Source organism: Mustelus asterias, chromosome 9, assembly GCF_964213995.1.
Source record: "Mustelus asterias chromosome 9, sMusAst1.hap1.1, whole genome shotgun sequence".
NCBI lineage: Eukaryota > Metazoa > Chordata > Chondrichthyes > Carcharhiniformes > Triakidae > Mustelus > Mustelus asterias.
In genome coordinates, this window is record NC_135809.1 from 41,056,351 (window position 1) to 41,082,211 (window position 25,861).

The following is a 25,861-nucleotide window of genomic DNA, read 5'->3' on the forward strand; positions in this document are numbered from 1 at the left end:
AACAGCTGGTTGGGAATTCCTTACCTGAGAGGAATGGTGGTGAAAAGCCCTTTAAATACATTTAAATTTAAATGGATTTGAAAGGGCGGGAACCACATCATGTCATCAGCGAGGGATAGGGAAAATCAGAAAATGAGATCTTGAAGGTGAGAATCCCGTTTTCCAATTCGTGCAAGATTTTGCACCCCTGAGGTAAGTGCATGAGAGAAAAGTGAATAAAAAGCTATTCTGTAACCTTCCGATGAGATACTTGGAGTGTAGGAGACTCTTATAAACACCAGCATAGACTTGTGGGGGCAGCATGGTGGCACTGCTGCTTCAGAGCCCCAGGGACCTGGGTTCGATTCCCGGCTTGGGCCATTGGCTGTGCGGAGTCTGCTCATTCTCCTTGTGTCTGCATGGGTTTCCTCCGGGTGCTCCGATTTCCTCCCACGGTCCAAAAGACGTGTTGATTAGGTGCATTGGACATGCTAAATTCTCCCTCAGTGTACCCGAGCAGGCACCAGAGTGTGGCAACTAGGAGATTTTCGCAGTAACTTCATTGCAGTGTTAATGTAAACCTACTTGTGACACTACAAAAATAAACTAAACTTGAGCTGAATGACCTGTTCCTGTTCTGCAAATTCAATGTAATTGTATGTATCATTTAACATTCATATTTTTGGTTAGTGTTTTGTTTCATAATGTGCGTTCTTTCAGGAAAGAAGATTAAAAGTAAAACTGTAACAGCAAGTACAGCAGTAAGCGTTACTGTGAGCAAAAAGATGGCCATCGCAGCAGGTAGGAAATCTTGGACTAAAGCTGTAATTAAATTTGACTTTACAATGCAAAGCCTTCCCAGTTTTACTCTTGTACTGAAACGTGAAACTTACTCAGACTCATCTCTCTCAATAATATATAGCCTGTCATTGGTATGTGCCAGAGGAACCGTCATAACGAATACAATAATTATAAAAGTGGGACCTCCTGAAATTGTTTCAGCCTCTTGCATCTAAATTTCACCAATTTGGATGCATGAATTAATAAGACAGCACTTCGCTTTAACAGAAGATCGAACATTTCTCGGTGAAGATGCTTTTCTCAGCTTGTAGGGTCATTTGAAGCTTGCAGTGTTTTTTGGCATTTGTGATCCTGTCTGTATCTGGACTAATCTAAAAAAAAGTATGAAGTTATGAAATTAATAAATTGATCAGTTGGGTGTGTTTACTGCAAAGTTTAGGGGTGAGTCTGCTGATTTGCCCAGGCTGTGCAATAGTTACATATTCGGAAAGTTAACCAGTCAGATTTTTTTATTAGGATTAATATCCAGCTGATTTGTCTCAGTGAATTCTGGGTGGTCTAATTCTTAATTATACGCTGGACACCATAGAATTCCTACAGTGCAGAAGGAGGCCATTCAGCCCATCAAGCCTTCACCGACTTTCTGAAAGAGCATCTCACCCAGATGCACACCTCTGCGCTATCCCCGCAACCCCATGGCCAATCCACCTAACCTACACACCTTTGGACCACAGCCTGGATTTGGGTTTGCTCAATTTATGCCCAATTTTTCACACCAAACACAGCACCAAAGTGTCTACCTAGCTTTTTTACAAAAGAAAACATACTTCTTGGTATCCCATATTCATTTTTCATCATTTCCACTTCTCACACGACATATCTGACATTGGGGAAATGAAGAGCAAAAAATAGCTCAACGTGAACAATGATAACATCTTATATGAGATTAAAGATCATCCGCAGATTGGCAATTTAAATTTAAAGTAAGTAGAGCAGTAAGGGGCAACAATAGTTAATTCTGCCCAAGGGTTCAGAATAGCATCAGCAGACTATTAGCCTGTTTAATTCCTAAGAAAATGAGCAGAAGAACATACATGCCAGCTGCAATTGCTGGAGCTGGAAACTGTGAAGGACAATTCAAGGAGAAGAATAAATGCTCCAGATTCAGGTGGGTGGAATAGCATTAACACAAGACAAACAGCAATGGCACAAAGCAGAGGAAGAAATGCAGTATCATTGTGGTCTTGAATTGGCCCACAATATGGGGTTCATTTAGTCATAACTTTGTGGAGAATAATTTTCCAAATATAAGGGGACTGAGATTCTGCAACTTTTGGAATGACCATTGTACCGCATACAGTACAGCTCCATGACAGGAACGTAGAGTCAAAATATTGCGGATGCTGGAAATCTGAAATAAATCAAGAAGTGCTGGAAAAACTCAGCATCTATGGAGACAGAGGTCAGGGAGGGGAGGGGTGGGCCAATGGTGGCAGGGAGCGAGGTCGGGCGGGAATGGATGCTGGAGTGGGGAAGTGAGACTGGAAGAGAAGTGAGGCCGGACAGGAAGCAAGACTGGTGGGGTTCAACGGGAAGCGAAGCTGGGGAGGGGGTTGGGAAAGACCAGACAATGGGCAAGGCTGGCCGGGAAGCGACGTTGGAAGGAAAGAGGGAAGTGAGGCATTTGGCGGGAAGGGCTGCAAAGGGGCAGGGTGGCTGTAGGGGAAAGAGAACAGTTTTAAATCTGTCAGCAAAGGAATGGTCAGCTAACTGCACATCAGGAAAACCTGAAGTGACTGAGGTATTGACTTCCTTGTAAATGAATGTAGAGTCTCTAGCTTAAGACTGCAAAAGTTCAGAAACAATTTTGCACAGCAAATTACCTGGAATTCGTTGCCTAAGAGGTGGTGGAAGCAGAGATGATCAATGATCTGAAAAGGAAGTTGTATGCACACTTGAAGAAAATAAATTTGCAGGGCTAGGGAGAAAAATGGGAAAACAATACTGACTGATTGAAGAGCCAGCACATACTCAATGAACCAAATAGCCTCCTCCCCTGCTGTAAATGACTATGGCCAGAATTTCATGATCAGCAAGTGGATGGATGTCTTTCCCAATCCAACATAAAATCAGGAATAATGACACTGGGTAAGGTACCAACATTATTATATTGAATTCCAATGTTAAGAAGGCAGATGGGCCTGAAAGTCAAAAATCCACCTTCTTTCCACAGCAGGCAAATTATCCAGACGTTGAGGAAATTAAATGACCAATTCCCTGATATTATATGCAACCTGTGTGATTTAATGATGATAATGCAAGCTTCACGGGCAGATGGGAATTGCAGTAGGATGATCCACAGGGCTCTAGGGCTGTATAAAAGCCAGCATGAGATAGTCATTCATACAAACTGCAAAGACCATTTGTTCCTAAGACAGTGGATTTATTCCCAAGGGCAATCCCACAGTGGAACGAGCTGCTAAAGAAAATAGTCATAGCCCCATTACTTGAAATCTTCAAGACCCATCCTTAGATTATTTCCATTTCAAAGTTTCCATTATCAGGACTACTATTTCAGTAGATGATGCCTGGTTTAGTTAGCACCACCCATATAAATGTTAGCAGAAATGGATATTAGTATGTGATGCTAACACAACTAAAACAAAAGCACCAGACGAATACATTGAGGAATAGAAGGCTGCAGCTGAATCTGAAGGTGGTGTCAGTTGAGTTGTCTTACCTTGTGGATGAGTTTCCTTTGAGCCAGCGAAGGGGTCCTCTATGAGAGGCTCATTGGGCTGACTCTCTCTGTTACCTCCATTCAAGCTTGCTTTGTCAGATGGGGAAGTCTCCTTTTGCCATCACGCAGGAGGGAAGCCACCTGCTGTTCACTGACAGCCTGGAGGAGGGTACGCAGAGAGTCATCATTAAACTGTAGGCTTTCCATGCATGTTTCTCTGCCATTTCAGATGGTTAATCTCTAACCCCTGTCCTAAACCTCCAGTGGCTCACAGTGAACCATGTGCAATGGGGCTGACAGGATCCAGGTGGCCCCTATGCATTCACTGCCTGCCCCTCAATACCCTCTGACCTTTATCTCCAACGCATCCCCTCCTTTGAGCAGAATATCACCACCGGCATCCCTTTAAACCTCCCATTGGCAACTCCTTTAACTCATATGTTCACCCTTATTGCCACCTCCAAGCCTGCTCTGAGCCCTGCTAAAGCCATGATTCCTGCCATCGGGACATAATTGGGCCAGTTAGCGCATGATTGGTGTGGAAAAGTCAGGACTGGGTGGGAGCAGACATTATGCCTGCTTCTGTTTCCACCCATGTCACTGCTCACTTCCCAATAAATTCTGTCCGATAACTCTATGCTTTGTGAATCACCGGGTAGCACACCCTCATTACCACAGTTTCTATCCAGGTGTAAAAAACAACAGCATACAAGAGCGACATGACCATCATCATATGTAGCAAAGAAAGAAGATGACATTTAAGCAAGTTATGATTTTTAAAACCTTCAGAAAGGGCTAAAAGATTTACTATATTATGCAGATTTTATGTGCATTAATTAGCACATTCAAAAGGACATTTACCTTCATTTCATTCTGAATAGATGTCAAATAATTCGGGGAGAAAATTGGATCATGTTGCACCCATTTTCTGGGCAGAAAACAGGTACAAAGAGGCAACCAAATTCCTACGCTTGAACATTGCCAGAAACGTATTCATCACCAAATTGGTTCCAGCAGTGCAGAAGATCCCTGTCAGTTTTCACGGCAGAAGGATGCCTGGCAGTTTTCCAAAACGGGCAGCAGTCTCTCTGATACCAGTTTTAAGGCCCGACCTGATCATATGACTCATATCTGCCACATTCAGGCCTAGTCAATGATTTTTCTAGGGACTGCTGGAAGTCAGCACCAAAATTGTAAGTTTAATAAATATATGGTTAACTTAATGCAGAACAAGCCAGCTCAACATTCAAACCCTGGCTTTTGCCAGTCACCACCCCCGCCTGACTGAAAACCCCCACCCAATTCATCTTCGCTGCAACCTCTGAGCAAAGATTAGTGCCCAAGCTCACCAGTGTTAATAAAGAGGTCAGTGGGACAATTCATTGTGATCCTGCCACCAGTCTCACTAGACATTGGCCAGAATTTTACCAGCACGCCCGCCCCAATGGCGGGGGCAGGCGAAGCTCGGAGAACGGTATTCTCCATTGGCGTCGGGCGGGATTGTACAAACGTCCGGGGGACGTGGCGGTAAAATTCCGCCCAGTATATCTCTTCTGAAATTTGATCCAATTTCTAGTCTGAGATTTGGCTGTTGAAATTCATTGAATTTTCACATACAATTACAGTCAGTATTTTTTTAAATAATGTTTTTATTGAGAATTTTCAACTTTTATGTTCAGTACGATATGCAACAAATTCCCAGAATTTAGCACAGTACAGAACGATCATCATTTCATAAATATACATGGAGAAGACCTGAAAAGATCAATACAAACAATTCGAAGAATCAGACGTCATAATCCCTGCCATTGCAGTTAGCACCTCCTTTTTTACGAATGTTGAAAGGATAACAGAGAAAGAGAGTGGGCAAATAGGACAACAGGATAAGTCCACACAAACATGGCACCACCTTTTACAGAGTAACAAAACAGAAACTTGAAACTCAACGACCTATCAACTGTGATCGGACATACACTACCACACACCTCCCCCACACTCCCACCAACCAGAAGTGCCAATGGCAAGGTTAAGAAGTCTAGTCCACTTGAGGGTATTTAGTCTGCCTGCACCACCATAGGGTAAGCACAGGATTTCTTAGACCCAGCATAACAAACAAAGAACAAAGAAAAACATGACACCAATTGGGTCCGTTCCTCACCTAAAATGAGGACTTAAGGCCATACCAACCTCGCCTACATCTATCCATCCGCCCAACACAGTGGCATTACTCATCTTTTCTACAACTGAAACAAAGGGTACTGCAAAAGAATGTACTCCTTCTGTGCAAATGAAAGGATTACAGCACATAAAAAAATGCAACATGACTTTTCAGATATACATCCCACTTGGAGCACTCCCCGACAAGAAAAAAGAAAGAAGAGGGTGCCCAGCCAGAGAACCAAGGTCCCTTCCCCCTTCCATCACTGGACCACAGAGATGGAAGAGGCACCATCAAGGATATAAAAGATAGATATCTTGAATTTATAGGATAACAGGCAAGGAAAAAAAATCCCAAGCATGTGTTCAACACAGGTCCTTATCAGGATAAAAGACAACATCACATAATCAGGAGTAAACTCACGAGGGAATGAAGTTCAGGAATAGCGATGAACTGCAGGATTATAAGCCATCTACTGAGTTAAGGCTAAAGCCATAACCAGATCGTCAAGGAACATTCAGGACTCAAAACACCCAGCCCTCAAATCACGATTGTGGAAGCATAGCAGCCAGTTCTCAAAATCATCTGGGAATCTGACCACAGCTCTTCCACTTCCCAGGGGAACTAACTCATGGGCAGTCCTTGTCTGGCCATGTCCCCTCATCTTAAATAGGATGTTCTATATACCATGCAGCAAGATTTCCAAAGATTGAAGGTGAACCTTCACCGAGGTAACCTCCCTCTTGACTGTAATGATTGTCATCTCCGCAACATTCACCCTTGAAGGATATCTCACAGTTCATCGTGGTGAGCACTCATAATCTGTGCTGGGGAGCAGAATATGGCTTCCACAGATTCGCTCATAAAGGCGACCTTCATCTTGACGCCAACAGCACCACCCGAGCATGGCTCTGCTCGCAAGCAACGTCGCCACTGTGAACCAGGCTCCACCCAAATCGATTCTGACCACATCACACAAACAAGGATTTCTTCGACTTAATTCAGCTCCCTGCAATTTGAAATGTCATGATGTGGAGATGCCGGCGTTGGACTGGGGTAAACACAGTAAGAAGTCTAACAACACCAGGTTAAAGTCCAACAGGTTTATTTGGTAGCAAATGCCACTAGCTTTCGGAGCGCTGCCCCTTCATCAGGTGGAGTGGGAGATGTTTGTTCATCTGGGAGTTGGAGTTTGTTCATCTCCCACTGCACCTGATGAAGGGGCAGCACCCCGAAAGCTAGTGGCATTTGCTACCAAATAAACCTGTTGGACTTTAACCTGGTGTTGTTAGACTTCTTACTGTATTTAAAATGTTAACCAGGATCTTCCACAAACATTGCACAGATTACATATATACCTAGATCAATTAATTAAAGTTTGTGTATCAGGATAAAAGAAAGGATTAAAAGAGGAGTATCAGCAGAGCTCACGAAAACACAGCTGCTCCCATGTTCACATCATGTGACCCCGCCCACAGTCAGTGTTTAAGTGGAGCGTTCAGTCAGTAATGAGGAAAGAAGTATTACATTGTGGGTCCTTAAAATTCTCCTGTGGTTTATTTCTTAACTTGGCCTTCTCTGGAAATTTCCTTGGGTGCAAGAAGACACTCGTTAGTCCGATAAGATCAAATCTATTTAGAAAGTAATTTTTATTCTCTAACATTAATTGGTCTGTTCTGCAGTTATTTCTGAAGAGTAGTTAAGTATCAATGGCACATTAACCAGCAATGGAACCAAAATGAAATTTTGATTTAAAATTAAAGAGAACTGATAAAATGGCTGTTTACACTTCAAAGTATAATGACATAATGCCAATTTGATAATTCTCAAAGACTCGGCACGGTGGCACAGTGGTTATCACTGCTGCCTCGTAGCTCCAGGGACCAGGTTCGATTCCTGGCTTGGGTCACTGTCTGTGTGGAGTTTGCACTTTCTCCCCGTGTCTGCGTGAGTTTCCTCCGGGTGCTCCGGTTTCCTCCCACAGTCCAAAGATGTGCGGGTTAGGTTGATTGGCCAAGCTAAATTGCCCCTTAATGTCTCCCGGGATGTGTAGTTTAGAGGGAATAGTGGGGTAAATGTGTGGGGTTGTGGGGGATAGGGCCTGAGGTGGGATCATTGTTGGTGCAGACTTGATGGGCTGAGTGGCCTCCTTCTGAACTGTAGGGATTCTATGACTCACTGGCCATAAGGTCTATGGCACAAGACAGGATCAAGCTCCCCTCTTCACATTTCACAGTGATGTGGAGATGCCGGCGTTGGACTGGGGTGGAAGAAGTACGCTCACCTGATGAAGGAGCAGCGCTATGAAAGCTTGTGATTCCAAATAAACCTGTTGGACTTTAATCTGATGTTGTGAGACTTCTTACATTTTACAATAACCTTTGAACAATCACAATTGTGCTATTTTTACCATCCTACCCAAAGGAACATTCAAAGTTGAATCTCTGACAGGTTTAATATCTGCTTGGAGTCATAAAATGAAATAATTCGTCAGTAATCTTTGCTTTGTGGTATGTGCACTGTGCTGACATTCTGACAGACAAATGACAAATTTATTTTTCTTTGCTCTTAAAACTTGCACCCTCCAGGCAGTTTGTTCAGCATTGACTTCAAATAGAATTTTCCCATCATTTCATTATTTTAATTTTTTTTTGTCATCTGGTTTGCTTAGCACAAAACCTCAGAGCAAGAAGGCACAGATCTGTGTGGGGGGGAAAGAAACACTTGTGTAAAATGTCCCCTTCGGTTGGGGGTTCTCAACCTTTCTATGCTGAGGATGCTCTCTGTTATTATAAAACATCCATGGACCCTCTGTAACACAGCAGAAGTATTTTTCTGAATAAACATTAGTTACAAAATGTAAATTAATTATTCTTGTTTAATAACTTAATGTAAAACTTGTTGCTGATGCTGGACAACAATTCTATCAAGACTTGAAGGTATCTTCATGAAATAAGCAAAAAGTGGGAAATGATTTACCACAAAACTCAAAAAATGCATGTAGAGGCCAAGTCCCAAAGGAGAAATATTAACCAAAAAGCAGAAAAATTATTAGCCAAGAATGCTGAAATAATGTTCAGAGAACAAAGTCAAAACATTCGGCTCCAGAGTCGCCAGGAATTGTGGGCACAACACTTCTGGCCAGTTTAGGCACACTATGCTAGTGAGGATGCAAAATGGGCGTTTGCTTTGAATTTTCCAGAAAGCTTGACAATGATGGAAGGGATCATCAACAGTGCTATTAAGCGGCACTTACTCAGCAAAAACCTGCTTGCTGATGCTCAGTTTGGGCTCCGCCAGGATCACTCAGCTCCTGACATCACGACAGTCTGGGTTCAAACATGGACAAAAGAGCTGGGCTACAATTCTCCCATCGCGTGTCGGCCGATTTGCAGGGTTCCTGCAAGCGTTCGCGCCATGCCTGCATCTCCCAGGGCCGGATTTTCGGCAGCGTTTGTGTCATACCGGAAATCGACTGGGAGCGGGGGGGGGGTCAGCATTTAAATAGTATTTAGCATACTACTATTTAGCATACTATTTAAATACTATTAGCCGGCCTCGGACTGAATTCTCGGGCTCCACTCGCAGCTGCCACCCCGCCAGAGTGTTTCACTCCAGCGGGGATTACATTAGCTCCCCACTTTCGGGGAACCAGAGGCCAGACCCTGCTGGAGTGAAGGGAGGGCAATCGAGGGCCCCCAGGGCGATGGGGAGGGTGGTGCCCCTAGGCATAGGCACTCTTGCAGTGCCAGCCTGTGCCACCGGCACTGCCCAAGGGGCAAAGTGCCCATGCCCAAGGGGCACTTTGGCACAGCCCATCGGGCATAGGGCAGTGCCAAGGGAGTGGGGCATATGGGGGCGGGGCATATGGGGTGGGTCCTGCTGCCACTCTGCCATTGGGATCAATAGGGGCAGGGGGGAATCCAACAATCGGGGTGGGCTGGGGCGGTTCTGCCTGCGGGGGTGTCTGTACTGCGGGGTGGTGGGGGGGGATTGGCACTACTGTGCCACGTGCTGGAGATTGGGCCGGTCCGGGATGGGACAGGAGGGGTTAAGGCTGGCCTGGGAATGGTCAGGGGGCCATGATTGGGTCGTGGGTGGTCAGGGGCGGGGGGGGGGGGGGGGGGGGGTGGGGGAGGTTTGGAGGGGCAGCACTGTAGCACTGTGGGGGTCCTGGGCTGGCCAATGATCGAGCTGGCCAGCAAATGCGAGGCTGATAGTTCGGGGCCACTGTGCATGTGCAGAGGCCTGCTGGTTTCAGCCTCCTGGGCGGGAATAGGCCCCACCCTCTGAAATCTAATGATATACACGCTAGTGGCCTCTGCTTTGCACAGAGTGTGGGAGATTCCAGTGTGAACTCCCACTGAAAAAACCCATATGAATTATTCCAGTTTTCCCGCAAATTCAACACTTAGAATTTTTTGGGGAGAATTCCAAAGATTCCTGAACTCCAAAGGTGAGGTGCAAGTGACTATCCTTGACATCAAGGCAGCGTTTGACTGAGTCAAAGAAACCCTAGCAAAAGTGGAGTCAATGGGAATCAGGGGTTAATCCCTCCACTGGCTACAGTCATACCTGGCACATAGGAAGTTGTTGTCGTGGTTGGAGGTCAAACATCTCTGTTCTAGGACATCACTGCAGGTGTTCCTCAAGGTAGTGTCCTAGGCCTAACTGTCTTTGCTTCTTTTATCAATGACCTTCCCTCCGTCCATAAGGTAGGAAATGGGGATGTTGACTGATGACTGCACCATTCGTGACTCCTCATATACTGAAGCAGTCCATGTCCATATGCAGCATGACCTGGACAATATCCAGACTTGGGTTGACAAATAACAAGTAACATGATCTCCACTCAAATGGCAGTAAATGACGATCTCCAACAAGAGAGGATCTAACTACCTCCTGTTGGCATTACCGCCTCTGAATCCCCATTATCAACATCCTGGAGGTTATCATTGACCAGAAACTGAAGTGGACTAGCCACATAAATACTGTGGCTACATGGGCAGGTCAGAGGCTAGGAATCCTGTGACGAGTAACTCAGCTCCTGATTCCGCAAAGCCTACCCACCATTTATAAGGCACAAGTCTGAAGTGTGATGGAATACTCTCCTCTTACCTGGATGAGTACAGTTCCAACAACACTCAAAAAGCTTGGTACAATCCAGGTCGAAACAGCCTACTTGTCTAGTACTCTTCCACAAACATTCAATCCCTCCACCACTGAACAGTATCAGCAGTGCGTACCATCTACAATTTCCAAATCTGCAATTGCTACCATCTAGGACAAAGCAGCAGGTACCTGGGAATACCAGCACATGGATGTTTCATTTCAAGTCGCCCACCAGACTGACTTGTCACTGTTGCTGGGTCAAAATACTGGAACGCCCCTCCCCCCCACCCCCAACAGCACTGTGGGTGTATCTACACCTCAGGGACTGTAGCAGTTCAAGAAGTCTGAACTGCTGAAGGCTGAACTGAGTTCACCACCACCTTTTCAAGGGCAACTAGTGATAGGCAGTAAATGCTGGTCTAGCCATACGGAGCTACTCTGTGATCACTGTGCTCATCTCTGAGCTCTGCTTGGAGGGATGCTCACCAGCAGCATGCCTTTTGAAGCCAGTCATGATTCATGCCATTCTTGGCAGTACACCGCCAGGGGATGGATTTTTTGATGGGATGTAGGATTCCAGCTTATGGGCCCAATAATGAGATGCAAATGTATTTAAATGAGATTTCTGACACACTGAGCGGTGGGAAATGCAGCCCGCCACTGAGAACAGGAGGTGACAATTGCAGCAAGTTTTCATGCTGATGTAAAACACGACTTTGGCCTTCTCGCAAAATTTTCTGCTCCCGTCACCAAACCCGTCTGACGCGAGCTGGAGCTGAAAAATCCAGCCCCACTCTCTCCTTGTTAAGACCACCCTCAGTGTAATATTGCTGTGGGACAGCCTTTGGTCAGCTTACACCCAGCTTTTCTATTGGGGCAGGGGGCAGCAATACATTCTCCCCAGCAAAAGGATTTAGCCCCATGTGTGCATGATTGTGAATTGATGTATTACACGGCCAATGATTGTTGAGTATGTTGCTGCCTGTTATGATGCCACAGCCAATGAAGTATATTTGAAATGTCATCACTGTTGTAAAGTAGGAGACTTCAAGATCCAAAAGCAGCAATTTGATGAAGACTAGATACTCTGCTTTTTGTTGATGTTGGTTGAGGGGTAAATATTGGTTGGGAAATTGAGAAGAACTCAATTGTTCTTCTTTGGAAAGTACCAAAGGATTTTTTATGTCCACCTGGAAAAGCAGCATGGGCTTCAGTTTAATGTCTCCTTCGAATGTCAGTACTGGCATTGAAGTGTCAGCTGAGATTAGTCTCTGGAGTGGGGCTTTCTCAGAGGATAGAGTGCTAGCCCTAAATCTAGGATGATTTGTACCACAAAACAGAAGAAATAGGAGCATGAGTAGACTATTCAGCTCTTTGAAACTGTGCTGCTTTCAATACAATTATGTCTGATCTACCTCAATTCCACATTCCTGCACTATCCCTGTACAGAAGACTAGAGCAATTAATAGAAGTTACCATAGCAACAGTTTCACACAAACTAGCATATTAACAGTTACCACATTTTCTCTTACACCTTCTATTCCCATTCCCGACTTTTGGAAGTTGCTCTTCCCCATAATCTGTTGTGGTCCATTTGTATAGTTTCACTTTCACACACCTTCTGCCAAACAGTTTTTCTTCAAATAAAAAAAACAAGAGAGAAAATGTCAAAATGCTTCACTGAGCTCAAATTGAAATTGATATTTATTTTTAAAAGAGGCAGTGTTCTTTGCCGGTGGTGGTGGCTCACCTTTGGCCGTGGCAGGATCTTCTAATCCAGCCGATGTCCACGGCATTTTGCGTGGCTTGCCCACCCTGCTGCTGGGGATTCCGCTGCAGGGGAGTTGCCTTCAACAGGATGGGCTAGAAGATTTGTGTGTCTGTGTGACAGAAGGAAAATCGCTGTTCTTATTACACACAGTTGTAGCTGTTTTACATTCTTTATATATTTTAGTAGTTTATTAAATTAAGACGGAAAAGAGAGAGAAAGACAGACAGACAGACAGACAGGAAATTAATGGCACTTCAGGACCTCACTCCTTCAGGTAAAGCCCATGAGAAAAGTATGTGTTTCCTGCCAATGTAACTTTTCTTAAACACAAATTAATTACTCATTTATGTTTTCTTGAGAGAAAAGTTTGAAATTAATCATGTCAACCTGATGGATTTAAATTTCTATTTTAGTTTTAGAATCATTAGTAAAATCTTTAGTTTTAGAATCCCTATAGTGCAGAAGGAGGCAATTCGGCCCATCGAGTCTGCACCGACTACAATCCCACCCAGGCTCTATTCCCATGGCCCCACATTTTTACCCTGTTAGTCCCCCTGACACTAAGGTCAATTTAGGATGGCCAATCAACCTAACCCGCACAAACCGGAGCACCCGGAGGAAACCCACACAGACATGGGAAGAATGTGCAAACTCCACACAGGCAATGACCCGAGGCCGGAATTGAACCTGGGTCCCTGGCGCTGTGAGGCAGCAGTGCTAGCCACCGTGCCACCCCACTGTGCACAATGCCGCCCACAGAAGGAGGGAGAGAGGAACAGACAGGAGAGAAAAGCAAGCAAGCAGTACCTTTCCTCACTCTAATTTGAATTTTCTTTTACTTAAAAGTTGAATTTTATAAGCAACCAAATCTTCTTTGACAGTAAAAGGGGATTGGAGAATAGGAGGTAAACTGCTCCAGGTCAGGCTTTCTGGCCTCCTCTTACCCTTGGGGGAAATGGATAATGGATTAAGGGTGAGATGAATGCCAGTGAGGCCATGGATAAAGGATAGTACCGGGTTGTTAATTTAATAGTTTGAAAGGAAGAGATAGGAATTAATAATAAAATTATAAAGGGGATGGTAAGAACGGGAATGGATAGTGGGAAGATGAAGGGTAGGGGATCAATAAGGACAAGAAGCTACATGAAGCATGATTGTGTAAATAGGAAATTGGAAAGTCCACCACAAATAGAGCCTGTAGTCATTGGTGATTCCCCACTACACTCTTCATCACCACACAATACCACCCATCACATTCAACCTGAAAGGACAGATGAATAAGACAGCGAAGGGAACAGAAAATAACCAAAGAGATTGACCCAGAGAAAACAAGCCGAGAAGACAATGAGGCAAAGAATTAGTAAGACAATAATATCAAAAATTGGTACGAGAATGATCATGTCCTCAGGGTCGTAATGTTCCGAGGATTGGCAAATTTAATGCCTTTCTAATGCTCCTCTGCATTTAACATTAAATTGTGATCACAATGAGATCACTACAATTTTTCAACCTGTCTGGGCGATTAACGGTAGAAAAATTGGGCTGGGTTCATATTATTGATTCTTGTTTTGCTGGAAATATGGATATGTTGTCATAGGTAAGAAAAGGAAAATTTGTGACTGAAATCTACCCCATAAATCAATAATCTTCTGAAAATCAAGATCTAGGTTCACACATGAAGACTGGATGTGTGTACAAAATACCCTGGAAAGCTCCCAATGCCTGTAGCTGCATGTTTACTATGTACTCGGTTAGCACCTTCTCTGCGTTTTTCAAAGTCTAACGCCGAATAATTAAAAATTAACATTGCAGACTGTGTGTTCATGTGTGTATCCTGATGACCTGTACACAGAAAGTGACAAGTTGCGAGTGTGGGAGTTCTCCTCAGCACGGCCACATACTCGGCATGGAAGAGCTGCTAAAGAACTCCAAATAAACCATTTACGTTGTTAGTCCTTTGTCATCATTTCCATATGGCCCAGCCACTTTACAAACATGGGTGGATTTTTAATGACTGTTTTCAATTCCAAATATTTGATCTGTTGTCAATGAGACTTCTGTCACTGAGAGATTGGGGGATGGCTGACTCGCACCTAATGTCCCTGCAACTGCTTCCAAGAATCAAACATACCACCTACCTATGTCTCTGGCCAATTTTCCTTCTTTCCTGCAGGTAGTTGCTACAGCCTCAGCTCACTGTGCCATAATCAGCACAGCTCCGATCAGCAGCTAAATAGGGTTGACATCTATTCCTTGCTCAGCCTCTAGAATTAATGCTTTAAAGCTCAGCGCTACTCAATCACTCTCAACAGAAGATAATCTCTTTATTAATAATCATTTTTTCTTTTCTCCCATAATTCATACTGGGGTGTAATTCACAGATATCAACAGCACTACCTCCACTAATTTTCCCAATGATCGTGCCCTAGCTACAGCAATAAATTTCAACGCTCTAAGTATCACTGGGAAAGTGTGGTGGAGCGGGGGTGGGGGTGAGGGTGGGGGCAGGAGCAGTTGTCGCAAGCGTACTGTCTCATTGTGCTGGCTGAATTTATCTGACTTTGAATTGCTACTGATGCTGCTGGCAGGCTCTATCCATGTGTGAGCAATAGATGGGAATATTATTCAGGCTTGGATGGTGATGCAGAACTGACAGGGATTTTATTTTTCCTAATTAAATTCCAGTGCAGTGAGCAGCAGTGTTCGGACTGGTACTTTAAAAGTCAGTAATGGCTTAGGGTCGGCACCTAGGTCAAGAAAAGAGACCTTGCTAATTTAATAAACTGTTCGTTAATGCAGCCAGTTATTGATATCATCAGAATACTTATTCTTCAGCAATAAAACTTGAATTGCAGAATTTCCGTGAGATGCTGCCATCCTTTCCATAATAAATTTCTACTCAAACCAGAGTCACAATAAAATATAAAAATGAGTTCTAATCTGTAACCTGGGCTGGTTTGAACATTTTGGCCACATAATTCGGGTGAGTAGTGCCTATTTTTCCAGTACTACAAGTGGCATTTTGTTTCATAATGATGTCCGTGACCAGATGCAGATTTTTGGAACTGGCAGCATTCAACACCATTTTGGTGAGGGCATTCATGTGTGGCATAGGGAGCATCTGTCAGAAGTATACAGAGTAGGCAGATCATGATGTAAATGCTGGTTTGATGCCAGCACTTCAATTTTGGAGCTAGCTGCTCCAGATAACGTCCTCTCTTAACCTTGCAGAGCTCAATGTGCATTCGCCAGCAGAGGCAAAACCCCCCGCCCGACCAATTCTATTTAAAGGCATCATCAGCTACTTTCAGTTTAATTGCTGGTTGATTTCTGTTGGCTCTTATTGCAATTGTAGAAGTGTTTGTGCTTTCCACAGTTGTTTAAAGTTGCTGAAGTCTACAGTAAGTGGTGTGGCATGTGCTAAAGGACCAGCAAGATTCCAGAGGAATGGAGAATAGCCAATGTTGTTCCCTTGTTTAAGAAAGAAAGCTGGGATAATCCAGCAAATTATAGGGCGGCGAACCTGACATCAGTGGTGTGGCAGTTTTTGGAGAAGATACTGAGGGATATATGCACATTTGGAGGAAAATGGACTAGTTAGTGACAGGCAGCATGGTTTTATATGGGAAAGGTCATGTCTCTCCAATTTGATTGAGATTTTTGAAGAGGTGACAAAGAAAACTGATGAGGGAAGTGCTGTGGATGTAGTTTATATGGACTTCAGTAAGGCATTTGACAAGATCCCACAAGGCAGATTGGTACAAAAACTAAAATCACATGGGATTCAGGGTGGACTAGCTAGGTGGATACGGTACTGGCTTGGTTATAGAAGACAGAGAGTAGCGGTGGAATAGTGTTTTCAGAATAGAGATCTATAGCTAGTGGTGTTCCACAGGGATCAGTGCTGTGACCTCTGTTGTTCGTAGTATATATAAATGATCTGGAGGAAAATGTGGGTGGTCTGATCAGTAAGTTTGTGGATGACTTGAAGTTTGGCGGAGTTGCTGATAGTGCTGGGGATTATCAGAGAATACAACAGGATATGGATAGATTGGAGACTTGGGCACAGTAATGGCAGTTTAATACAGACAAATCTGAGATGATGCATTTTGGAGGATCAAAGTTAAGTGTGAATTATACTGTAAATGGCAGAACCCTTAGGAACATTAACATACAGAGGGATCTGGGTGTGCAGGTCCACAGTTCTCTAAAAGGGACAACACAGGTGGCCAAGGTGATTAAGAAGGCATATGGTATGCTTGCCTCCATCAGCCAGGGCGTTGAGTATAGGAGCTGGGAAATCATGTTGCAGCTATAAAATAACTTGGTTAGGCCGCATTTGGAGTATTGTGTGCGGTTCTGCTCACCACATTATCAGAAGGATGTGCAAGCTTTGGAGAGAGTGCAAAAAACGTTCACTCCTGGTCAAACTTTGGATCTTTGTTGCTGTGGCTGAATAAGTCCCACAGCACAGTCCTGTCCAAGTAGATACTGCTAAGTTGTACCAGCGGGAAGAAGAATCCTGTATTCTCCAACACCAAGCATGGTACTGATCCGTGACACAGGACCTTCCATGGGTCCAGCAGCATAATGCTGTCCATGGCATGGTGACGGAGGCAGGAACCAGTTTGCCACGATAGAGTGTTGGAACAGTGCATCAGGAATAGCACAGCATTATGGCAGAATGTTTGTTGCACTGACCTCGAAGTCTCTTGTGAACTGAGGACTGCCTTGTGCTTGCCATTCTTTATCAATCGGGTTTTAGACCAAAGTAATTTCACGTTGCTGTGACACAAGATTGGAAGGCCTGACAGGATTTTGTCAGGCAGCTGTTTTAATGAACATGCATGAGATGCAAGTAAATGCAAATCGCATTCACACCACCAGCCAGTGAGAAGACCAAGCTGCCATTAACCCGCCAATGGAAGAATTGTAGTATGATTTTAAGATGGCAAATTTCTGACTTTTTGGCTCCTGCTAGATTCTCCTCTCTCCACCTACAGCAGGTTTGGTGGTGGTTGGGAGCGGAGAATCTAACAGGAGCCAAAAAGTCAGAAATTTGCCAGCTGATGGGATTTCCCATTGCAATAGTCCCTTTTTTCCGAAGGGCAGAATTTTACGCTCCCCAAAGGTTGGTTCTGAGGCAGAGGGGGAACATAAAATTGAATGGACAGGATTCCCCTGGGAACATGTCCACCCAAACTCAGACACTATTTCACACTTTGGCAGGAAACCTGCCCATTCACCTATTAAGACCATTAAGTGGCCACTTAATGGCCTTATCCCACCCAGCCTTAACCCCCCCCCCCAACCCCGCAGGATGTTGGAGCTCTCGGACCCCTTATCCCAACATTGCGGCATTCAAGTCACTGGAACTAAAGCCATGGATTTGACCACCATAGCTATCTGCTCCCATTGCCATCTCAGAGTTTCTCTGGAGGGCCTGTTGGCTCCCTGTCGATACATACATTTCTCCTCTTCTGCACTTCCAAGTTCTCCAGTGCAGCATTAGAAAGTCATGAGAGTCCACCCTTGGCCATGTTGTGACATTCTTCTGTCTTTGACAATTCAAAATTATTTTTACAATGGATGGAATTTCCTACAGAACCCGTCACATATTTCACGGCCTGCCATTGGCTCTCATCCCACCTTTGTCAATGAGTCTTCCCATTGAATACACCTCTTGCCACTGTGAAAATTGCGATGGGGGTGCCATGCCGGTGGGACCAGAAGATGCTGCTGGTGTGAATGTTCGGTAAGTTTCAGCCCAGGACTTTAAGCACCCGCTCCAGCTATAATACACCTTCCTTTAAGAGGTGGGAACTGACTTTAAGTAGTGCAGGCAAGCTTGAAATTGTGCTTGTCACTCATGATTTTGCCCATCCTCCTTAGGTGTGCAGCCATTCAACAGTGAAATTAGTGCTGCCTGCAGGCTGCAATCATTTAAATGAACAGGCAGCCCAAACTTTGTGTGCTGCCCACATCAGAAGCAATTGGGCACGACCAATTATCCATCGCGATCCCAGCAAATTCCACGGCCTATATTTCTAGTGTTTTTTTTCATTTGCTTTGTGAGTTGAATGCAAAATATCATTTTATTTTACTTCAAAATATATTTGATCAAAAGCGGGGTAAAGGTATGGGGAAAAGGCAGGGAAGTGGAGTCAGGATGAGATGGAGATCAGCCATGATCATATAGGATGGCGGAGCGGGCTCAAAGGGCTGAATTGTCTATACTCGCTCCTAATTCCTATGTTTCTATACTCTGCTGTTGGGGACAGAATGATTGAATGAGTGATATTTGTTTTAACAACTGTACTTGCTTCTGTTAATATTAACAAACACAAACGTCTGAAAAAGAAATTTGCTTGAGGAGATAAAGTAACATCTAGAAAATCTTGGTCTGCTCAGCCTGGATTTCAAATCCTTTTATGTAACAATGTTTTTCATGTGCTCTTCATCTGTTTTAGTTGATTAGAATAGTTTTCTTGTAATTACTGAATAGAGGAAAAAAATATCAATGTTGCCTTTTGTCAAACATTTGCTGGTAATATTCATTACCATCCTAAGTGTCATATTCTTCTGACTATTTTATGTTTTATGCTGATGCCAGTATCAGATCCACAGAGCTGGATTTTAATGTGTGGGTAATTCATTAGCTCGTCTGGTTCATGATGCAGAGCAACGCCAACAGCACGGGTTCAATTCCTGTACCGACTGAGGTTATTCATGAAAGCCCCACTTTCTCAACCTTGCCTCTTGCCTGAGATGTGGTGATCCTCAGGTTAAATCACCACCAGTCAGCTCTCCCATTTATAGGCAAGAGCAACCTATGGTCATCTGGGATTATGGTGACTTTACCTTTATTACAGTCATTGATTCATGGAGTCATTTACAGCACAGAAAGTGACCATTTGGATCATTGAGCCTATGCCAGCTCTTTGTGGAGCAGTCCAGTCATTTCCATCCCCGTAGCCCTACAAGCAATTAGGCACGGTTAATTATGCATCGCGATCCCAGCGGGAGGGTGGGGTGAAGTGGCCCAAATTCCAGGAGGGCTGGTGTAGGATAGAGTTGCCTCCCCCATACACAGAGAGGGGTGGTCATGAGGCTGCCGTGTGCTGAGGCAGGCTCTTTAAGATGTCCACCTCCATTCACTGGGACTTCAATTCAGTTGTTTTCTTAAACATTAGGCCACTTCCCATCCCCAGCTATCTCCTGTCCCTTGTAAAATACTTTCTGCTGAATATGGGGGCGGGGTGGGGTGGGGGAGGGGGCATGACTTCCAAATTCAGGATTTGTCCACCATTTCGGATACTTTATGATGAATCCACAACTCTATGAAAACCAAGCCCATTGATTGATCTCTGTTTTCACTACCCTCAAGGGCAGTGAGCTCCAGGTCATTACCACTTCCTGTGCAAAAGATTCTTCCTCACATGCCCTTTGCATCCCTTGCTCAAAACTTTAAATCTGGGTACCCTGAGTCCTTGTACCATCAGCTAACTTGAACAGCTTTTCCTTGCCTACCTTAACCAAACCTGTTGTAATCTTGTACCCCTCGATCATCTCACACTATCCATTACTTCCACCATCTCCACTTCTAGTGATATTTTGTCAGATTCTTCATCCTTAATAAAAATCTCTTTTTCTCCAAAGGGAACAGCACCAATTTCACTAACCTAACCTTACAGTTGAAGACACCATCCCTGGAGCCATTCTGGCAAACCTCCTCTGCACATTCACAAAAGCCTCCTGTGGTGACCAGAACTGGACACACTACTCTAGTTGTTGCCTTACCAGAGTTTTATAAAGGTTCAGCATAATTTTATGCAAACTTTATTCAATCTTTCAATTTATGAAGCCTAAGATCCCATAGGCTTAACTAACCACCCTTCAAAAATATATGCACACACACAATCAGGTCAATTTGTCCTTGCAAACTCTTTAGAATTGGGTCATTCAGTCATTATTGCCTCTCATTATCCCTCCTGCTAAAATGCATCTTCTTTATTCAATTTGTCTGCCATTTGCCTGTCCATTCTGCTAGCTCTTATTTATGTCCTGTTGTAGTCAATTAGAAGCATCCTAACTGTTTGCCTTTCCTCAAAGTTTGTTGTTCTCAACAAATTTTGAAATGTAATTCTTTACTTCAATATCCAAGTTATTTTTATATGTATATAAAGAAACAGTGGTTCTATCACTGACCCTTGGGGAGTACCACTGTCCACCATCCTCCAGCCTGAAAAATAACCATTTACCACGACTCACTGTTTTCCGACGTGAAGCTCATTTTTTAACCAAATTCACACTGACCCTCTTATTCTTAACAGTTTTGTTATCGAACCCTTTATGTGGTACTTCATCAAATGCTTTCTTGAAATCCATACAGACAATATCCATTGTATTCCATTCATCAACCTTCTCTATTACTTCACCAAAAATTCAATTAGGTTAGTGAAGCACAAACTGCCTTTTACAAATCTGTGCTGGCTATCCTTAATTAACTCAAACCACTCCAACTACCTATTGATTATTTCCTTGATTATTGTTTCTCAAACCTTACTCTCCACTGATGTTAAACAAGCTGGCCTAAGGTTGCTCGAACTATTCTTGCTCCTTTTATTGAATAAAGCTGTCTCAGCGGTGGCCTCTGATGCCTTCTCCCTATCTAGGGAAGAATAGAAAATTATAGCAAGCCTTTTTGCTTTCTCCATCTGCACTCTCTTTAGCAACTGGGAATCCAGGCAAACTTATGCATTCTACGCATAGTCAACCTTTTTCAGTACCACCTACCTCTTAGTTTCCACACTACCCACCTATCCATTATCTCCACCAATTCCACTTTTACCAATATTTTGTCAGATTCTTCAACCTAAAAAGCGATACAAAGTACTCATTGAATATTCAAGCTTTGTCCTGTACCTCTAAACATATGTCACTCTCTTATTCACTAATAAACATCACCCACCTCTTACGACACACTTATTATTTACATGCCTGCGGATGATTTTTGGGTTCCCTTTTATGTTGATTACTATTCTATTTCCAAATTCTCTGTTATTTCCTCTTTGCTTCCCCTCTCAACCCCCCATTGTTTTTGACCTTTTCGCACTTGAAGAATTAACCTGCCATGTATCATCCAACCTCTTCTATCTCCTTCGTCATTCAAAGAGTCCTGGTTGGTTCCCCTACCTTTCACCTTGTTGGAATGTACCTAGTCTGTACCTGTAGAATCTCCTCCTTAAAGATCACTCATTGTTCCGCTACAGTTTTCCTAACTGTCTTTGGTCCCATTTTATCCTGTCCAGCTCTCTTCTCATCCTATTTAAATTAGCTCTCTTCCAATTTAGGCATTCAACTTCAGATTGTTCCTTGCTCCTCTTTATTACGCGTTTAAACCTATGATATGATCATTATTCTTACCCAAGTTTGGCCATGGACACTTTGTCCACTTTGTCCACTTATTCACCAGCACCAGATCCAGCAATGGCTTCTTTGTTGTTGGCTTGAAAACATGATGATCAAGGAAGTTCTCTCAAACATATTTCAAAAATTTCTCTCCCTCCTTAACTTTTATTCCAAAACTATCCCAATTGATATTTGGGTAATAAAAGTACCCCAATATCATCACTCTATTGTTATTGAACATCTCTGTGATCTTCAAGCAGATTTGCCCTTCTATCTCTCTCTGTTTGGAGGTCTATCAAGTACCCCCATCACGTAATCATCCCCTTTGTACTTCTCAACTCTAACCAAATGGATTCTGATACCACCATTTTTCAACACCAAGGGGATGATTCTCCCAGCTCACTGTGTTGCTTGAGTAGTGCAGTGGGCCGGGAGACATTTCGTGGGATTCCCGCTGGCTGTCAATGGCCTCCGTGCGTCTCCGAGGGTAAGTTTTCTGGTGTCATCAGCTCCGCACTGGAAATCGACACGGAACTGATCTTCATATGTAAATGTAATTCAATTTACATTTCCAAATGAATAGCAGGCCCAGGATGGAATTCTTTGTGTCTGCTGGGGTCTCCCCTTCTGCTGCGAGTGGTTCCCACCAGCAATGTTTATGACTGCTCCCCACTAGCGGGAAACAGGTGTCCAACCCCATTGGAGGGAACAGAGGCCATTGAGGCCTCTCCAGGAGGTTAGGGGTAAGGGGGGTGGCCCTTTGGCAGTTCCCACCTGGCAGTGCCAACCTGGCACTGCTCAACGGGCATCCAGCAGTGCCGAGGGGGAGAGGCTAGAGGAAGGTGGGGCCTACTGGGGGATGGGGCAAATTGTAGGGGCAATCCTGGGAGGAGAATCACTGCCACTCTGCAAAAGGATTGGTGGGGAGAGAAGGAGGGCAATCGGGGCTGGCCATTCAGGTGGGGGGTGGTTGGGGCTGCTGGCGGAGAGTTGGGGCTGGTCATGGGGTGGGTGAGGGTTGATTGGGACTGTTGAGGGGGAGATCGGGGCTAACCAATGTGGGGGGGAGACATTGGGGGTGGTCATTAGAATGGGGCGAGGGGGGGGGAGGGACAGTCGGTGGGGTGGGGTCAAGGAGATCGGGGCTGGCTGAAATGTTGAAGGCGGCAGGGACATAGCGGCTGGCCTAGGGAGGTCCAGGAGGCCAGTGATCAGGAGGTGTTGCAGGGCTGGCCAGTGATCAGGAGGCCGGCAATGGGGGGGGGGGGGGGGGGGGACTGCGCATGCGCCAATCTCCACGTTGACAGATCGGTGCATGCGCAGTGGCCCACTCTACACTATGCTGCCGGCCTCTTGGGCGGGAATAGGCCCCCCCCACCACCACGTTTCAGAGGGAATCACGCTTGGGCACTCTGTGAAGCAGTGTTGGAGAATCGCTCTGGTAAATATGCTCAAAAAACCGATGGGATTTAATCCATTTTCCCAACTTTGGGAAGTTAGAAATTTTTGGGAGAATCTTGGCCTAAATGTCTTCATTGTTGAGTGCTGCCATCCCATCTCTGTTTTTTCCTTCCCTATCTTATCTGAACACTTCATATCCTTAAATACCAAACATGCATTCCTCACTATTTTTAAGCTACATTTCTGTTATTGCCACTACATCATATTCCCGTAAGTGGATTTGTGTTTGTAGCTCATCAACCTTATTCACCACACTTTGTGCATTTACGTACATGCATTGTAAACATGTCTTTGGATACCTTGTAATTCTTCTTAGTCCACTGCTATCTAATATGGAACTGTTCCCTTCTCGAGTACTGTCCAATGCTCGCACCTTATCCCTCTTCTCTACTGCTGTATGCTGGTGCCCATCCTCCTACTAATTTAGTGTAAATTCTCCTCAACCACACTGACAAGCCTCCTTACAAGGATGTTGGCCCCTTGTCCTGTTGTGGTGCAAACCATCGCTATTGAATGGGTGCCTCCTGCCTCAGAATTGGTCCCAATGCCCAAGAATCTGAAGCTCTCCCTCCTACATCATGCCTCATGACACACATTGATCCTTCCTATTATCCTATGGTACATGGCACTGAGGAAAGATCATTGCTTTCAAAGTTATACTTTTTAACTTCCTCCCTAGCTCCTGAAAATCTAACAATAGGACCTCAATACTTGTGCTTTCTATCCATTTGTTACTGACATGTAACACGACTTCTGGCTCATTCTTTTCCCCCCTGCAGAAAACTCTGCACGCATTCTGTGATGTCCTTTATCGGGCACCAAGAAGGCAACATGTCATACAGGGTGAACTCATGATGACCATAACAGAAATGCCGCTATCATCCTCTGACTATGGAATCTCCTACAAATTGCATTTTAACTTTTTGCCTTTTGCTCCTGTGCAACCCCTTACCCATTAGTGCCCTAGTTTGAATAGCACTACGAATATATACTGGGGATGAGAGTGGTGGGTCATGATAGTGTAAAAGAAACCAGCTTCACTGTCAATGGCTTTTTAACAGCCATTTTATTAATATTTGCTTTTTGGGTTTTCCGTCCAATTAACGTGAGCAGGTGTGATGATACCTTGCAATTCATGATCTCAACTTCAGTACTTACAAGCAAGTTGAAGCATTTGGCCTTGGGAAGGAAAGAGAATCACATTTTGCAGGAATTTTTGTATTAAATTATTCAACTTAAAATCGAGGCAACAAAGATGAGTGAGAAATGCAAACAAAAATGGGAGAGAAACAGTTAAGAATGGAAGGGACAGTAAAATATGGAAAGATAAAGGATAAATTTTAGAATCATATCCCGTGCATTGTAGTATGAACAAGAATTACGTAAAATAGGTCAATTGAGAGAGACAAAAGGGATTCTGGAGAGAAAGCAGGTTGAGAAACGTGACAAAGAAAAGATAAAAGGCAGCATGAGGACAAAGTCAAGAGAAAGCAGATGAATTGAAGAGGTACAGATTTGAGAGAAAATAAGTTATTTTTGTCATGAAAGAACAAATGAAAAGAGGGCACGTGGGTTAAGCCAGAGAATTTGTATGTTAATGGGCTGGAGAGCATCCAAGGACAAATGTGGGAGAAATAACCAGATAAGTATTCTTCTGTGCATTTGTGAAATAATCAGTTCCTCACAGTCCTGTTCATATCATAGAATCCCTACAGTGCAGAAGGAGGCCATTCAGCCCATCAAATCTGCACTGACTCTCCAGTAGTGCATCTTACCCAGGCCCTATCCCCTAACTCCACATATTTACCCCACTAATTCCCCTAACCTATTGACGCTAAGGGACAGTTTAGCATGGTCCATCAACCTAACCTGCACATCTTTGGAGTGTGGGAGGAAACCAGAGCACCGGAGGAAACCTATGCAGAGATGGGGAGAATGTACAAACTTCACACAATCACCCAAGGCTGGAATTGAACCCAGATCCCTGGTGCTTTGAGGCAGCAGTGCTAACCATTGTGCCACCATGCTGCCCACCTTAGGAATATCAATTGTGTGCATGAAATAATGCATAGGATATAAATGTCATCCATAGAAAAAGTGAAAAAGGAGAAGGGTTTGAGTATAAATATCAATCATTCATTGAACATTTTCAGGGACTGTGAAGTTTTGTTTAGTGCAGCTAATACAATACTAAATGCATCTCAATGGGATTGGATTGAAATCAACAAATTGCAGATCACTGGTGCATTCACATTTAGATAGTGAGCAACTTTATGCATTCTGCTTCAAAAGGAAATTTTTATTAAATATTCGGCCCTGGGATGTGAGCATCACTAGCAAGCCAGCATTAGTTGCCCATTCCTAATTGTCCTTGAGAAGGTGGTGATGAGCCATCTTCTTGTACTGCTGCAATCCATGTGGTATAGGT

The 25,861-nt window shown here is 44.0% G+C and overlaps 1 protein-coding gene across 1 annotated transcript in view; it reads left to right on the forward strand.

Moving 5' to 3' along the window:
* The window catches only part of LOC144499221 (voltage-dependent calcium channel subunit alpha-2/delta-4-like), a 422,353-nt gene that overhangs the window by 179,279 nt on the left and 217,213 nt on the right, over positions 1-25,861 (forward strand). Inside the window, exon 27 of the mRNA XM_078221339.1 lies at positions 700-780. Within this exon, the coding sequence (XP_078077465.1) occupies positions 700-780 (81 nt within the window). The remainder of the gene's footprint in view (positions 1-699; positions 781-25,861) is intronic.